We start from the raw sequence: 16,857 nt of genomic DNA on the forward strand, positions 1-16,857 counted from the left end.
ACAAAATTTAGTAATATTAGTCAGGAATTGGTTGAGGACTAGCTTTTAGTTTGGATTCTACGTACTAAAGAATAAGTAAAAAGTAAGAGAACATTTGATAGTGCTTTACATTTGTTGGAAAGTATTAGTTTGCTTTCTATAATGGAGCAGTTAATAAGCACAAATTTCTCTTCTTTACGTCAACGCGAGCAACACATGAATCGTGTGTAGATGCCCTCAGAAAATCTTTTAAGAAGCCAAAGATGTGTGAGGAACAAAAGGTTCCAACCACATAGTTAAACTTACCCTACATTTTTGCATCATGACAGTTACATGGAATGTTAGAACTGAACTTTTTCTAGGGAACATGTTCTTTGCACTTACTTTACATATATGAGATCTCATTAAAGATTTAGCTAAATATTTTTGTTTCACCAACCTGTGTTCAACACAAGTTTCATCATGACAGACATATTTGAGAAGCACCAATCTTCTGATTCTTCAAATTATGCATCAAGTAGTGGCCTATGTGAGGAAGATAAGGAGATTGGGTATAGAGCTGCAACATCAAAGCACAGATATGTTTTGGCTAACAACTCTGCTCTTAAATTCATACCCATCAAAATTGACCTGAATTGTGCTCGCATGGTAAGAGTATACGCAGCCTTTCTAAGTTTATTTAGGTTTTATTTGGATAAACTTCTCTATAAACACTTCTAGAAAAAGAAGATAAGAAAGTAAATGAAATGAGTTTTTCTCATAAGTTAAAATCAACCTGCACTCATGGGAGAAGTTAAATAAGAGAACTTTTATAAAAGTGCATAAGTTGATGGGAGATATTTAATTTTTCTTTCTTATTTTTTCTCCTATAACTATTTACGGAATGCAACTGTCCCTGGATTATTTTGTTACAATTTTCGTATTGGATTTTTTAGAAAACATTTTAACCAAACAAGCAATGCTTAATGTATTGTACAATATAATTCTAGATATGTAAGGATGACAAAAATGTGGAGTGAATAGCATTGTATGGAATATGACGTAGGTAGCAATTTGGACAATTACTAATGAGAGAAAGGTAAGTGTTATTAACTTAACAATATATTAGGTAAAATCCTGTAGAAGGCTATAAGAGAATTTAAACAGGATCCAAACAGAAACCAAATATAGTGCATATTATTTTCCCTTGGAAGTAAATCTTATTATGTTTGATTTGATATTATGAGAAGTACAAGTAATTTTGATATGTAATGTAGGTGATGGCTGAGGTGGTGGGTACTTTTATTTTGATGTTCTGTGTGTGTGGAATCACTGCAAGCACACGATTCCAAAATGGTGCAGTGGGCCTTCTGGAGTATGCAGCTACAGCAGGATTAACAGTGGTGGTGATTATTTTCTCTATAGGGCCAATATCTTGTGCGCACGTTAACCCAGCTGTCACAATAGCCTTTGCAACAATTGGTCAATTTCCATGGTTGAAGGTGCTAATAAGTAATAATAAAACGAACAAAAGAGCATAGCATAGCATAGCATGGCATAGCATAGCCCTTGTTAAAAATTTCTGGTGGTATAATTGATTAGTTTATGACTATGTACCATTATTTTTCCCGTAACAGGTTCCAGTTTACATAATAGCACAGACAGTAGGTTCTATGTCGGCAACATACGTAGGTAGCCTTGTATACGGCATAAAATCAGATGCTATGATGACCATGCCACTCCAAGGGTGCAACTCTGCCTTCTGGGTGGAGGTTATTGCAACTTTCATCATCATGTTCCTCGTTGCAGCTTTGACATCTGAATCTCAATCAGTGAGGACTAATAAGCAACAAATTTATATACATGCATATTTAAGTTCCTTAAAAATTAAACTAGCTGATTAAAATTTTTGACACTGTACAGGTGGGCCATTTATCTGGCTTTGTTGCTGGAATGGCAATTGGGCTTGCTGTACTAATCACAGGGTACCTACCCATAAACTCTTTTTTTTTCAAAAAAAAAATGCTTAGTAAAATTAGTTTGTGTTGGTTCAACTTATTTTAGATTTTTGGTAATTTTAGTAAAATTAAGATGAATGTGTTGTCACATCAGAAATGTTAGGATAGGAAATAATTGTACACAAGAAAATATTGATGTAATACCAATTGATAAAAAGATAACAAGAAAATCAATTAAAGTGATTTGTCCACATATAAAAAAGGTCATTCAAAACACTAGCTAGTGACTAAGAGTACATTGCATGTTTTTGTCGTGTGAAAAATGAGAGACAGGAAAAGATATAGGAAGTTTTTAAGAGGAATCACATAGTAAATAATATTTCTATAGGTTCGGTCTTTAACCGAGTCAAATGCCATCAGGTCATCCATGAAGTTGACCCCATCCGGTGTGATAAGCTTTGTTGTGGTTGGTTCAACTTATTTTAGAGAAATAATTGCCTTTTTCTTTGCCAATGGAAAAGTTTTTGAAAAAGAAAACAATTATTTCTCTGAAATAAGTCTTATCAAACTTGTGTGTTAGTCTTTTTTTCAAATGTAAAAGTCATTTATGCAGCCCAGTCTCCGGTGGATCAATGAATCCTGCAAGATCATTAGGTCCAGCAATTCTCTCATGGAAATTCAAGAACATATGGATATACATGGTAGCCCCCAGTGGTGGAGCTATAGCAGGAGCTGCAATGTTTCGTTTCCTACGCCTTCGAGACCAACATTCTAGTACTTTGTCCTCCCCAAACATCATTGATGTTGGTCGTTCCATACCCTTTTGCTCAAGTTAATGCACCGACATGATTCTGCAGAATCAGTAGTAATCATTGCATATTAGATAGCTTTTGCAGCTGAATTCTTCGTTGTTCCTTTTTCTTCTTTTTTTCTCTAGGGAGAAGTGGGCCCATGATTTTGCTGGTAGAGAATAATTGGAGTTTATCCTATGGAAGAGTAGAAGGGTTCAGACAAAGATATGTGTTAAGAACAAAAGGAATATCAGATGGTGTTTATCATAAGTTTCCACTGTAATTATAGTAAACTTTGTTAAAAATATGTCAGCAATAAGATGCTGAAGCTCAAAAATTGAGATAACATGAGGGATTGATTGGCAGCAATCGTGTCATATCAATCCATATATTTGTTTAGAAAATTTGTTTTGAAGATTGATTTTGATTAATCAGTAATTTACCTTGATTCGAATTCTTACGAAATGTTTCCACTCTTTGATTTTAAATGGCAGTGCATAGCCTCTTTGAATTCGAGATAGTCAGTGATTTTCACTTTTATTTCTCAGTGTTTTTCTTTTTGGAAAAATATGATTTTAGATCCTGTAGGTCTTTTTATAAAATTTTGTTTTTAGTCCATGTAATTTCATATTATCCAATTTAGTTTATATTTTTTTAAGAAAAAACTTATTTTTAGTCGTTCCTCCTAGATAGTATTGACACCATTTTTCACATGACAAATATATTTACTGTATAAATTTATGAAAATAGCATTCTAGAAACAAATAAAATAAAAAAAATGCAACAATAAAATCTACAAAAGCGTTGAAGAATGAAAAAAGAACCAAACTATAAATAAATATTTAATATAAAAAATTGCAAGGAAATAACTCAATAAATGAACCTAAAAAGAAATGTAAAAACTTGTAAAGTTAAAGTAATGGCAAGAAAATAATAGAAAAGATACAACTTGAAAAGGATATAAATACAATTCAAATGGCAAATGAAGATAAAACATTTAAAATCAAGATAAAAGTAAAAGAATTCAGAGTTGACTTGAAAATGATATCCATTGCACGTGATACTAATTAGTAGCTAGCTGAAGTATATACATTCACATGAAAATTTTAATTTTTAACTAATGCTCTAAGAGATTGATTTGTTTAAGAAAACAAAAATATTGTTTTCTTATTAAAAATATTTATTATTCAGTTGTAGAAATAATTAGTAAAAAAAGAATTTGTAATAACAATTTCTCAGGCCACGATGCCGTAGCCATGCAAAGCCACGTACGCGTCAAGGCAAGAATTCCTTCAACGCAATACCAACCACAAAATCAAATTCTTCAGAAATCAAAACAGCAGCGATCCAGCCACAGAGTAATTCCATGATCTCTTACACCTACGGTGGTGCACATGGTCTGTGTCTTATACATTTCTAAGCGAAATGCAGAAAGGTACGTAACGTACTCTTATTATAACATAATTCAAGTGCATGCCATGCATGAATATGACATCATTGTGTTTAATTGGTGTTCTTTGATTGATCTTATGTTATTATCGATGTATGTTCCACATGCAAATTAAAGTGAATTAAACTCATTAGGATGTGATTTTCATTCCTCACTGGTATATATCTCAATCTTGTTAATTAAATTTCAGAGTATAATGGCAAGCCCACATTCACAGAGATCGTGGTGGCTTCCTCTATTGGGTTGATATTTGCCGCAGCAATGCATTATCGCGTTAAAACAAATAGGGATCGACAGATCATGCCACGTCTGAGAAAATCAAAGGCAAACCAAACCCCAAAGCTTGAAAAGTTCTCTCATTACGTAGGTAATAATAATTTATGTGTCTAATTATGTATTCTTTCAGTGATGTATATACTTATGGATCCATAAGCGTTAATAGAAATTTATTATATAAGATGATACTGGTCATATTTGTACGTGAGATTATCTTAATGAAATGGTGCAGCTAGGCAAATGGGGTTGAAAGACAGGAGAAGTTGTCCTCTTCTTTGTAAATTGGCTTCTGAATACATAAGGAATTCAGAGGATTGTGAAGATGATCTCTACGCCTTCTTCGAGAACGAACCAGATGCGGATTCACTTTCAGTCAAGCTTGTGGAGGAGTTTGAGAGATGCATTCTTAGTTACTTTGCATTCCATTGGACCCATGGTGATGTTTTGATAAGTCAGGTATCTAGACATGTCAAAATCTTTTATACTGTAAAATATTGTGTCTTGTCTCTCAATTTTTTGCCTAGTCCCTATACTTTAAAATTGGCGATTTTGATCTTCACATTTCTGAAAATTGGTGGAACTAGTCTCTCAGTCTAACTTTGTTAACCTTGTTTCCTAATGTGGCTAACGACTAACACATAGTAGCGACATGTTACATGGCAGCCACATTGCATCAGAGAGTAACTCCACTGGATTCAAAAAGATGAGGACCAAAAATATGGCTTTTGAAATGCAGAGACTATGGCTAATTTAAATAAAAATTGAGGAACTAAAAACATATTTTATCCTTATATTAAATCGTAGATATAATATACTAGGTAACAGAACTGTTTTCTTTTTGTCTGGTTTTTGCAGGTGTTTAGCTCTGAAGTTGAACCAAAAGCGAAGCTCAGGCACATAGTTATGGCGGCAACTAGGTGTGTATTAGTGTATTACTATAATTCTCCAACTATACTAATTGAACCATCTTTGGAAACAATGTGAGGATCATATGTTGTGAAATAGGATGTGAAAAACCTATAAAAGGGACCAAAGGTTTACCATTGTAGCTGCCCTTAGAAATCAATGAAACATAATTCCCTTTTGAAGTAGCAACAAATGAAAAAAGAATCTTGTTTATGAATAAATTACTTTTGATAACTTGTAACTCGTATCAATTTATGCCCTGTTGGTATCTGAGACTGAGAGTGAATATGTCACAGTTCTCATAAATGTTTTTATTGATATCAGCGGTGTGAAAAGGGGTAGTCTTCCTTTCTGAGCTAAATAAATAGTATCCTTTGCACAGGGAACAAAGGTTCGAGAGAGTGACCAAGAATCTGAAGGTGGCTAGAGTTTTCAACACATTAGTGGAAGAGATGAAAGCAATGGGACTTGCCACAAATGATGACTCTCAATGCACAGAGGTGATGGCTCCAGTAGCACACTGTGATAGGAGCCCAGTGCTTCTTTTCATGGGTGGTGGCATGGGAGCTGGCAAGAGCACTGTGCTTAAGGACATTCTCAAAGAGTAAGAGAAGTCAATTATATATTCTCTGCACAAGAACGAATCACTTTGTTTTTCAATAATATAACTTATCCTATGATATATGAAATGCTTAAACAAACCTAATTTTTGTGTTCATGAAATTTAAACAGACCTTTCTGGGCAGGAGCAGCAGGTAATGCCGTAATCATTGAGGCAGATGCCTTCAAAGAATCAGATGTCATCTATAAGGCCCTCAGTGCAAGAGGGCATCAGGACATGATTCGAACAGCTGAACTGGTGACATGATTCAGACTCTTCTCTGCTCATTTCCCTGTATTCTATTCTGTATATATATAGCACAAATGTGTGTTAACATTCCTTCTTTTTTTTACTTTTCTGTGGGGTGAATATGGTCAACAGTGGCATAGCCAAAATTTATAAGGATAGATTATCATGGACAACTTAATTATGCTTAATAAGTTTATTAACATGACAGTTTATATCATAAATTTAAGGCTGAAGTTTGTTTTTGGTTCCTCTAAGTTCATTTTTTTAATTTTATTCTTTGTAAATTTGTGTTTTTTCAATTTTGGTTCCGTGAACATGAACTTATGGGAATTATAAAAGAAAAAATTAGAATCTTAACCAAAATTGGAAAAGCATCAACTTACATGATAAAAAACATATGTAAGCTTAAATTTAACCGTAAAGGTTTATTGAAATGGGTTATGAAAGAATTTATTTTGATAATCCTTACCATGAAGTTAATTTATAAATAAGCTAAAAAGATATTATATAAAAAAAATAAGTCATTTTCATAGGGCCAAATAATTTCTAAAGAAGATCTTCTTACAGTTCCCATAATGACAGTCATTTAATTGTTGTATGGTGATTTTGTTTATTGCATGATCAAGTTATTGTTGCAAACAGGTACACCAATCATCCACTGATGCAGCCTCATCCCTCCTAGTAACAGCACTAAATGAGGGGCGTGATGTAGTTATGGATGGCACACTCTCCTGGTTACCATTTGTTGTGCAGACAATAACAATGGCTAGAAATGTCCACCGCCGCCGTTACCGCATGGGACCTGGCTACAAGGTAAACGAGGATGGAACTGTGACCGAAAACTATTGGCAGCGAATTGAGGGGGAAGGGCCAGAACTAGTTGGAGGCAAAATGAGAAAACCATATAGGATAGAGCTGGTTGGAGTAGTATGTGATGCTTATCTTGCAGTCATTAGAGGCATAAGGTAGATTCATCCCTAATCTTTATATTAGTTTGGCAATCTTATGATCAAACAGTGAACAAATTTGAATGCCAACAACAGGAGAGCTATCATGTGTAGAAGAGCAGTAAGAGTGAAGTCACAATTGACATCTCACAAGAGATTTGCTGATGCATTTCTGACTTATTGCCAGCTTGTAGACAATGCCCGGCTATACAGTACAAATTCTTTGGAAGGCCCACCTAAGGTATACATATTTCCCTTTCTTATTCTTTCACTGATGCCAAAAACAAAAACCTGCATACACACTTTCTTTATAAGGAGGGGAAAAAGGGTGTTTGGATTCCCGATTGAGGTGTTTCAAACTCAGGTTGAAGACTAAACTCAGTTTCATAACATGTTTCAGGCAAACAGGCTTGCTTGGTTTGAGGCAAAAGTCATTTTACCAACAAATCAAGATCTTTACTATTGCGTTTATTTTTCTTTTATCCTTTGGATTTGCATTGGAACGTGCGCCGCAGCATTTCCAACTACAAATCAAACATGAACTGATTATTCTTGAAAGTATGTTCGTCGCCTGAAACCAAGTTTCCATAAAAGCAAGACTAAGGTTTCTTTTGCAAAATGAAAACTACTCCCAAAATGACAGATCATGTAACTAATAGTAAATAATAAAATTTGTATCTCACCATTTCCTCTCTGAAATTTACCAACATGAATGAAAAACTTTGTTGCAAGCTGTAAAATATAATGTGAATGCTATCTCTAGATATTTCTATTACTAATCATTTACTATTGTCATTGCTGTGGTGGGCCTTATTTGGTCCCTATATTCAACATCACTACTGACCAGATAAATGTTGTAAAGTTGATAGGATGGAAAGATAGAGACAAGACATTGCTCGTTGATCCAGATGAAATAGATTGTTTGAAGAGGATTTCTACGTTGAATGAAAAGGCCAACAACATATATGAACTTTACAAGCACCCCAACCCAACTTGTGAAGCTGGATCGATATGGAAAGACATTGTACTATCTCCTTCAAGGTTGAACATCCAACAAGAGCTGAAGTATTCAATCCAAAAGGTTGAGAAAATAAAATGTACTAGTAGCTCTTTATGAAGCAGTGATGACACTTTTCCACCTTTAGCTTTTAAGATAAGGTTCACAAGATAGAAAACCATCTAAAGTACAAAAGTAAAGCATTAAGATATGCTCAATGAGCTTACATAGGTTATTGGAATTTATGACCGAGGAAAATTTATGTTTGTTGTGCCGACGTGATGAACTATAAGTGTACAAAAGAACACCATATAGTCAAAATCTTGAAATTGAAAATTCTAGAATTTGTTTTGCTCAGTCATCAAATTCAGGACTACCCACCCACCAAGGATAGCTATTAAATGCAATTACTTAGTTTCAAAACTGATTAGGTCAGTTATCAAATTTGACGATTACCATCTGCCAAATTTTAGACAAAATAAAAGGTTTTTCTTTCTATTAGAAAACTGTTAACTTTCCTTCAAGTACCCAATAATTGACCAGTTTCCGGAAGATAAAAGATAAATGGAGACAAAATATAATGGCTGCTGTGACCACTGACCAGTGACAGCTGACAACAATATGCACTGGTAGTTGTTGGATATTATAAACATATTGTAACAGTTAAATCCTTATGTGTCTGATTTAGATTAATCAGGAGTTTATAAGTTGATGTTAGCTAAAGTAAAAACTTCGTATCCCATTGCCCGGAGGCTCTTCGCTATGCGAAGGTATGGGAGAGGGATGTTGTACGCAGCCTTACCCTTGCATATGCAAAGAGGCTGTTTTCGGATTCGAACCCATGACCAACAAGTCACCAAGGCACAACTTTACCGCTGCACCAGGGCTCGCCCTCAAAAACTTCGTACCCCATTGCCCAGAGGCTCTTCGCTATGCGAAGGTATGGGGGAGGGATGTTGTACGCAGCCTTACCCTTGCATATGCAAAGAGGCTGTTTCCTGATTTGAATCCATGACCAACAAGTCACCAAGGCACAACTTTACCGCTATTAGCTAAAGTACTGAAACAAAATCAATTAATCATGACCAAGAGAGTAATAGGCATACTTTGTAATTCTAATAGAAAGTTAGACAATAGTCTCCACTTTAACCTTTTCTTTTGTACTCTTTTACTTATGCTTCAAATCAGACTCTTTCCTCTTCTATCGAAAGTCTAAACCCACAAAAACATAGTTCACTTGCCATATTAATAGAAAGTTACAATGACAGATTCTCAAACATGCGAAAATGTTGAGGAATCTGTAGAATGAGTGAGACTTCCCCTTAAATTCCCTTTAACAGCACAAACAGCATGGGAAAACTGTGACTTAGCCTAAACTCTAGGGCCTCTATTATCATGTGAGCAGGTTGCTTCTTCTGGTAGATTTCTCTCCAAATGCTTCGCCAACAACTTTAAACAAGCACAATTAGAGAACTGAGCCAGTACACCATTTTTATGAATTCTTTTTAATAATGTCACTTGGCACTTGGCACTTGCTTACAATTTCACAGCACACTTCGCATTACTTTCCATGAATTATATCAGATTTACTTAACCGGCAATCGACCTATAATATATCAAAATGTTTGTGAGAAGTACTTAGATAGGTAAATTATTCACTAAATAAGTAGAGTATTTGATTAATGAAAACGATGTTAGGATATGTATGTAGAAATACGCGTGTCAATTTCTTTTTCTTTCTCTCCAGGAGCCAATTGTCTAAAGCTGAAACTCAATCCGTCATAGAAGAGGCAACGCAGATTCTTGTAATACCTTACATTATCACTGTAAAAGCTAGCAGAAATCCATGACTGAGATCTGAGTCAACTTTTGGTATTATTATAATCTCTAATTCCCTATCAATGGCGATATTATTTACATCTATCTTTCAAAATCTACAACAGAGCTATGCCTTGCTACTTGCGAGTTAATCATAGTTCCAAACATTTACCCGTATGGTTAACATTTTGTTAATAAACATTATTGATAATTGATTGGAAGTTCAGACTTTAAGTATCACATTGAACTATTTTAAGGGAAAATGTTGAATATGTTGTAGGGGTAGTTGATTGGAGCTGGTACGAATAAATATGGTATTGATGCTATCATAATGTCACTAGCAGACTTGCAGTAGTAATTCCAACCACGTTGCCCTCCTTTATAACGTGTCCATTGCAGTAATGACTTAAACTCTTACTCCAGGTGGACGTTATTTTCTGTCATAGAAAGTAACAATATTTCCGGAAGATGCACTTACAAGTAAATATAAGCTTTCTGTACTACTATTATTCAAATAATGGGTAAGCAGCACATCAACCCTTCGATGAGTATTTCTCTACTACTTGTATTAAATATTTTTAAGTATAATTAGATTGATTTATTTTAACGTAATGATCACTTTCTTACGGCTGCTATTTCTCCAAAATGTTATATTCCTTATCGTACAATAGTCAATAGGTACAAACATACGCTACATACAGACACACCTGAAGCCACAAGCTATGTTGTTTACCCTCCCTTTCCCTCTAAACTCTACACCCAAAGATACGTTTCCTTGTAGTATTCATCATTCCTGTCCCCTTGATGCATCCTCACAATTCACAAATCAAAGTCCATACTTGAGTACCTAATGTGAACTTTTCCATTAGTGATCGGCATGGTTTGAATTTTGGAAAAAGCAAACTAAAATCAAATCAAGCCAGTAAAATGGTTAACTTACCGAAACACCATTTTTAGCAAAACTAGTTTGGTAGCAGCGAAATTGATGAAGTTGGAAGTTTCTGCTTTCAGCATATATAACTCGTTGTTGCTTCCTCCTTTTAAGGGAGTAGCCAATAGGGCTACATCAGCCACATGATATAGGTGACATTTATTTCAAGCTGTAACATTGCATTTCCACAAATAAAAATTCTCAGAAATTATAAATAAGAATGTTATTTATAGTACATTAAAAAAAATGCGACTTTAATATTCTTAGGAATATTTTTTTAAATTAAAATTGTTAGACGAAAAAAGTAAATTAGAAAGAAAAGAGTAGAAATGGAAATTATAAATTGAGTTAAAAAAACAACTTCTCATACTCCTAGGGGATTATAACTCTCACCCCTCACCATTAAAATAAAAATGAAGTAAAACAAAGAAATCTCTATTCAGCAGGTATCATTATCAATACCAAATTTGCATCAATAAGAATCGCATTATACGTGTACTGAAAATTCTACAGAGCACAATAAATCACCAAACACAATATGAATCATAAAACTACAATATCAGTCAAAATTACATTTCCATTTTTACATTTCGAGAATAAATTTTTAAATCTTTAAAAAAACACACTCGTAGGGTTCAATTAACGACGGTAGTATTATTTTTTGTGATGTGGTCTTCCCGTCATCTTTTCTAACGAATATTTCTATAAACAAACCTTCATTATCATATTATGTCATCCACTGAAATCTACTGACAAGTATTAAGCAAACTATTTAAGTTCTTTACACAACCTCAAAATCTGAACTCTGAAGTGAGAAGATCCAAAAGGCACAAGCTGCTGCAGGATTTGAAATTCATCAGAAAAGCTGAACAACTAAACAACTAACAAATAAAAGCTCCTATGAAGAAGTCAAGTAATTGATCAACAGAGCAGAAGCAGTCAATAATACCAGTACCACACTAAGTACCAATCAAATTAAGAATACTTGAACATTTGCAATATCCAATCAACCAATGTTATCAACTCAAGAGTTTATATAAACTCATGAAGGCTCTGTAAAATCTAAGAATTTACTTAATATAAGAAATATAACTGATAGAGAACATTTAGAGAGATGCGAGGTAGAGAGAGAGAGAGAGAGAGAGTGAGAGATAGAGAGAGAAGGTTAGACAGAGGGGGAGAGAGAGGGAATGTGAGTGAGACAGAGACAGTCAGGGTGAGGGAGAACACCAATCGGAGGGAAACACCGAGAGTGAGTGATTCTGTGAGAGAGAGGAACCTTGCCAACGACCGTTTCGTTAAGTATGACGAAGCGCCTACAAGAGCTAACGTATATGAGTGGCAAACTGTGAGCCATAGGAAGCATAGAGGTGCGGCCAAACAGACACATGGCGGGAACGGACGTCGGCAGCAGTATCACCGGAGAAACTGGAGGGATGATGCAGACATTACCTCCTTTTATTTCACCAATTTCTCAGAGGAGGTAACCAAGATGGAGCTATGGAGCCACTTCAATCAGTGGGGGGAAGTTAAAGAGGTCTTCATCCCCAATCGGAGGAACAAGGAGGGGAAGAGATATGGTTTTGTGCGTCTCAGAGGTGTAACAGACGTGCGAAATGTAGAGAAAGCTCTCGACAATAGCTTCATCCGGGGGGTAAAACTTCATGTTAATACTCCCAAATATGGACGTGGAGAGATGATGAAGGTTCACATTAAACAGAAGCCTATGGGGGCAAAGACAGGCAAGGACGGACCGCCATGTACGAACGAAGCTTCTCGCAAAGGTGTAGTGGGGACATCAACCACAAAATCATATGCAGAGGCAGTGATGGCGCTGGGAAGGAAGTCAAATTCTTCGACAAAGGAAGTCAACCAGTTCGGTAACAACACTAGCACCTGCTCCACGTTTTCGTTAGCCATATCTGTGGAAGATAAGGCTCGATACCAAAACGCCTGGGTCGGAAGGCTGAAGAACATAGCGATTTTTGAAAGATTGGAAGAGGAAATGGTGTGGAATGTGGGTTCAGGCATTTCGGCTAGTTACATGGGCGATGATATGGCCATTCTCTTTGGTCTATCAGAGAAAAAAGCGGCGGATATTATTCGACAGGAGAAAGAACAGTCCTCCTCTCTGTTTTACTCCTTGACGAAGTGGTCTCCTCAACTGAGGGCCGAAACCAGACTTGTCTGGCTTCGAGTTTGGGGTATCCCTCTCCTCGCGTGGAAGACGGACTTCATGCGTAGGATGGTGGCCGCAGTGGGTGACTTTGTTGACGTCGATGACGACGTGGAACACATGCAGCGCCTAGACCGTGCCAGGATCCTGGTAAGGACGCCGCGACCGCCGCTCATCCAGCACGTTGCGCATGTCCTCATTGACGGAGTCAGACATCGCATTGATATAGTTGAAGAAAACGGCGGAGGGGAGTTAGGCGATACCCGCCATGGGAGGAACCTATGGAGTTCGTCTGAAGAAGTGCCTTCCGATGTAGCAGACGACGACATGGATTCAGTCATCTCGTGGCCGTCGGGAACATTTCCGCCCAGGGACGCTGGGATATCTGCCGGCGACACTACCGCGGACTGCCGGGATGCGCGATCATCACCTTTGCCCGTTGGGTGTTCGCGCGACGTGGACCCTGCGGTTAATGACCTACCTGACAGGGTTTTGACCACTTTATCTCCATCGGGTTCTGTTGTTAGCCCAAGTAGGAAGCTTTTTGAATTGGCCATAGCTCCCCAGCCAACACATCCTGCAACCATTCACGAATATGTAGCGGACCCAGTACTCGAATGTCAAAACCTTCCTCATTTATCCAATACAGTTTCCACATCTTCCCCCAAAGCATTTTCAGATGGCCCTTTTGAGGAGGGAGATATCCCCAGCCCTGGCCGAATTTTAAAAAATAATTCCCACATCAACGGTTCTCACACCCCACCTTTTGAATCTTTTGATAAACAGACCCACCACCTTAATGGGCCTTGCACTCCTGTGGCCCAACAAACGGTTTCTCATAGCCCCCACCAGAAACAGCAGATGTTATCTAGTGGCTTGCAGGTTTATTCCAGAAGAATGTGGTGTAAAAAGAAAAAAGCCCATCAGGAGTTAGTCACTCACAATAACTCTGCATCGTCAAAGAATCAAGAGGAAGCAGCCTTCGTGAGACAATGTGATCTCCTAAACCAAATGGGATTGACTTGCGGGGAGGACTTTCAGCAACTCATGGGAAGCTTGGTTGACATGGAGCAGAGAGATTCTGACCTGGTAGCAGAGAAGGGACATGACAGTTGTGCTAATGATAATCTTATCATATAATTGTAGAGGCTTGGGGAGGGGGGTGAAGTGGGCTGCTATCCGTAAGCTCAATATAAAACATAAGGTGGATTTAGTCTGTTTGCAGGAAACTAAGAAAGAGTCTGTTACTAAGAATGCTTGTCAGTCTATTTGGGGAGATGCTAATGTATCCTGGGATTTTGTTCCTTCAATTAACACTGCTGGAGGTCTACTTTGCTTGTGGAATTCTCTAGCCTTTGAAGTAGTTAGGAGGGTGAAGGGTATGAATTTTTTGTTGTTGACAGGAAGATGGACTAAGGACAACACGCTGGTGAACATAGTGAATGTGTATGCTCCGTGTGATATAGCTGGGAAGAGAGAATTGTGGGATCATTTGAAGCAGCTAAAAGCCTCTAACCCTGAGACTGCTTGGTGTTTCCTGGGGGATTTCAATAGTATAAGAAGTATGGATGAAAGAATTGGTTCCTCCCAGAGGTTTGTGGGTGTTCATGACAGGGATGGCTTCAATGAATGGATAGCTGATACAGACCTTCACGAAATTAAAAGCTATGGCAGTATTTTCACTTGGTGTAGACCAAATGGTTCTGCAAGGAGCAGACTTGATAGATGTCTGGTATCTGCTCAGTGGTTCACTAAATGGCCTGATTCCTCTCAACATGTGCTTAATAGAGACTATTCGGACCACTGTCCAATCCTTTTGAAAACTGATATGCTGGATTGGGGTCCCAGGCCTTTCAGAGTCATGGATTGCTGGATGAAAAATAATCAGTATAAAGCTCTGGTTAAGCAAGTGTGGAGTGGGGAAATGCAATCAGGCTGGGGGAGTATCGTTTTGAAAAACAAGCTGAAGACCCTAAAATCCAGTCTAAAAAGTTGGAGTATTCAGTATGGGGATAGTCATAAGAACAAAGTGGATCAATTGAAGCAGCAGCTGCACCAGTTTGATTCTATAGCTCAGGTCAGAACTCTGGGGGTTGATGAAGTCAAGGCAATGAAATCCACTCAGCAGGAATTGTGGGAGGTTTCTCTTGCTCATGAATCAATTCTGAGGCAAAAATCTAGAATTAAATGGCTCAAAGAGGGGGATAGCAACACTGCATTTTTTCACAAATCCATCAACTTCAGGAGACACTACAACGCAATTCAAGGTATCTTTGTTGAAGATACATGGGTCCAGCAACCAAACTTGATTAAACAAGAAGCTGTTAATTTCTTTAATGCCAGATTCACAGAGGAAAAAGTGGATAGACCTACCTTGGATGGGGTCCAATTCAACACAATTAATTCAACTCAAAGGGAGGATTTGACTGCACCTTTTTCAGAACCTGAAATTAAGGAGGCTGTATGGAGCTGCTGTGGAGATAGATGCCCTGGGCCCGATGGTTTCAATTTTAATTTCATTAAGGAGTTTTGGGGGGTCTTAAAACCAGATTTTGGGAGGTTTGTGGATGAGTTTCATGCTAATGGTAGCTTTCCTAAGGGTAGTAATGCATCCTTCCTGGCTTTAATTCCAAAAACACATCACCCACAGTCCTTTGATGATTACAGGCCCATTTCCCTCATTGGGTGTATGTATAAGATCATAGCTAAATTACTGGCTAACAGGTTAAGGAGAGTGATGCCTGCCCTCATTGATGAGAGACAAACTGCGTTCATAAAGGATAGACACATCCTTCATGGAATTTTAATCCTCAATGAAGTTCTGGAGGAAGCTAAAAGAAGTAAGAAGCCAGCCCTGGTGTTTAAAGTGGATTTTGCAAAGGCCTATGACACTGTTTCATGGTCCTTTTTGGATTATATGATGGAGCGAATGGGATTCTGCCTCAAATGGAGGAGATGGATTAAGGCTTGCAACCAATCAGCTACTATTTCCATTCTTATAAATGGCAGCCCCTCAAAAGAATTTGCTCCATCAAGGGGATTGAGGCAAGGGGACCCTTTAGCCCCGTTACTCTTTAACATTGTGGCTGAGGGTTTGAATGGTATGATGAGGACAGCTCTGAACAAAGGCCTTTATAGCAGCTACCTGGTAGGGAAGCAGAAGGTCCCAATAAATATTCTGCAATATGCGGATGATACCATTTTTGTGGGAGAAGCTACTTGGGACAACGTAATTGTTATGAAGACAATGCTTAGAGGATTTGAATTGGCATCAGGGCTGAAGATCAACTTTTCCAAAAGCAGTGTTGGAATTTTCGGGGCTCGCTCCAATTGGGTTCAAGAGGCAGCTCGGTTCCTTAATTGCAGAACCATGGAGACCCCTTTTCTATATCTGGGGATTCCTTTAGGGGCTAAGCATTCTAGCTGGATGGTGTGGGAACCTCTCATCAAAAAATTCGAATCAAAGCTGTCCAAGTGGAATCAGAGATTTCTATCTATGGCTGGGAAGGTCTCTTTGATTAACTCTGTCCTCAATGCTCTTCCTATATATCTCCTGTCTTTTTTCAAAATTCCTCATAAGGTGGTCCGAAGAGTGATTTCCTTGCAAAGGAACTTTCTATGGGGGGGGGGATTCTGAACATAAGAAAATAGCATGGGTAAATTGGAACACTATATGCCTCCCCAAGGAGTTTGGAGGCCTTGGGATCAAGGACATTAATAGATTCAATGCAGCCTTGTTGGGAAGATGGATTTGGGATTTATCTTCTAACCAAGATCAGCTTTGGGTTCGAACTTTATC

General features: G+C 37.6%; 2 protein-coding genes across 2 annotated transcripts; both read left to right on the forward strand.

Moving 5' to 3' along the window:
* Positions 1–419: 419 nt before the first annotated feature.
* On the forward strand, positions 420–2,752 carry LOC114373038 (probable aquaporin NIP7-1). The gene is made up of 5 exons (XM_028330593.1): positions 420–627; positions 1,236–1,460; positions 1,596–1,790; positions 1,882–1,943; positions 2,530–2,752. Exons 1-5 carry the CDS (start codon positions 442–444, stop codon positions 2,750–2,752), a joined length of 891 nt encoding a protein of 296 aa, XP_028186394.1. The 5' UTR covers positions 420–441.
* A 1,591-nt stretch (positions 2,753–4,343) lies between these two features.
* On the forward strand, positions 4,344–8,494 carry LOC114373046 (the record flags this gene model as incomplete). The annotated part of the gene is made up of 8 exons (XM_028330597.1): positions 4,344–4,524; positions 4,666–4,889; positions 5,289–5,350; positions 5,722–5,943; positions 6,072–6,198; positions 6,832–7,154; positions 7,233–7,377; positions 7,999–8,494. Coding segments are annotated over 8 exons (1,539 nt in total), but the record flags the coding sequence as incomplete, so codon positions are not given.
* Positions 8,495–16,857: the final 8,363 nt, after the last annotated feature.

The sequence above is a fragment of the Glycine soja genome, chromosome 2, assembly GCF_004193775.1.
Source record: "Glycine soja cultivar W05 chromosome 2, ASM419377v2, whole genome shotgun sequence".
In the NCBI taxonomy this organism is placed as follows: domain Eukaryota; kingdom Viridiplantae; phylum Streptophyta; class Magnoliopsida; order Fabales; family Fabaceae; genus Glycine; species Glycine soja.

Coding starts and splice junctions, on each gene's coding strand:
- LOC114373038 (XM_028330593.1), top strand. CDS start 442: ATGACAGACATATTTGAGAAGCACCAATCTTCTGATTCTTCAAATTAT. Junction 1,791..1,881: donor TGACATCTGAATCTCAATCA/GTGAGGACTAAT, acceptor GACACTGTACAG/GTGGGCCATTTATCTGGCTT. Junction 1,944..2,529: donor CTTGCTGTACTAATCACAGG/GTACCTACCCAT, acceptor TCATTTATGCAG/CCCAGTCTCCGGTGGATCAA.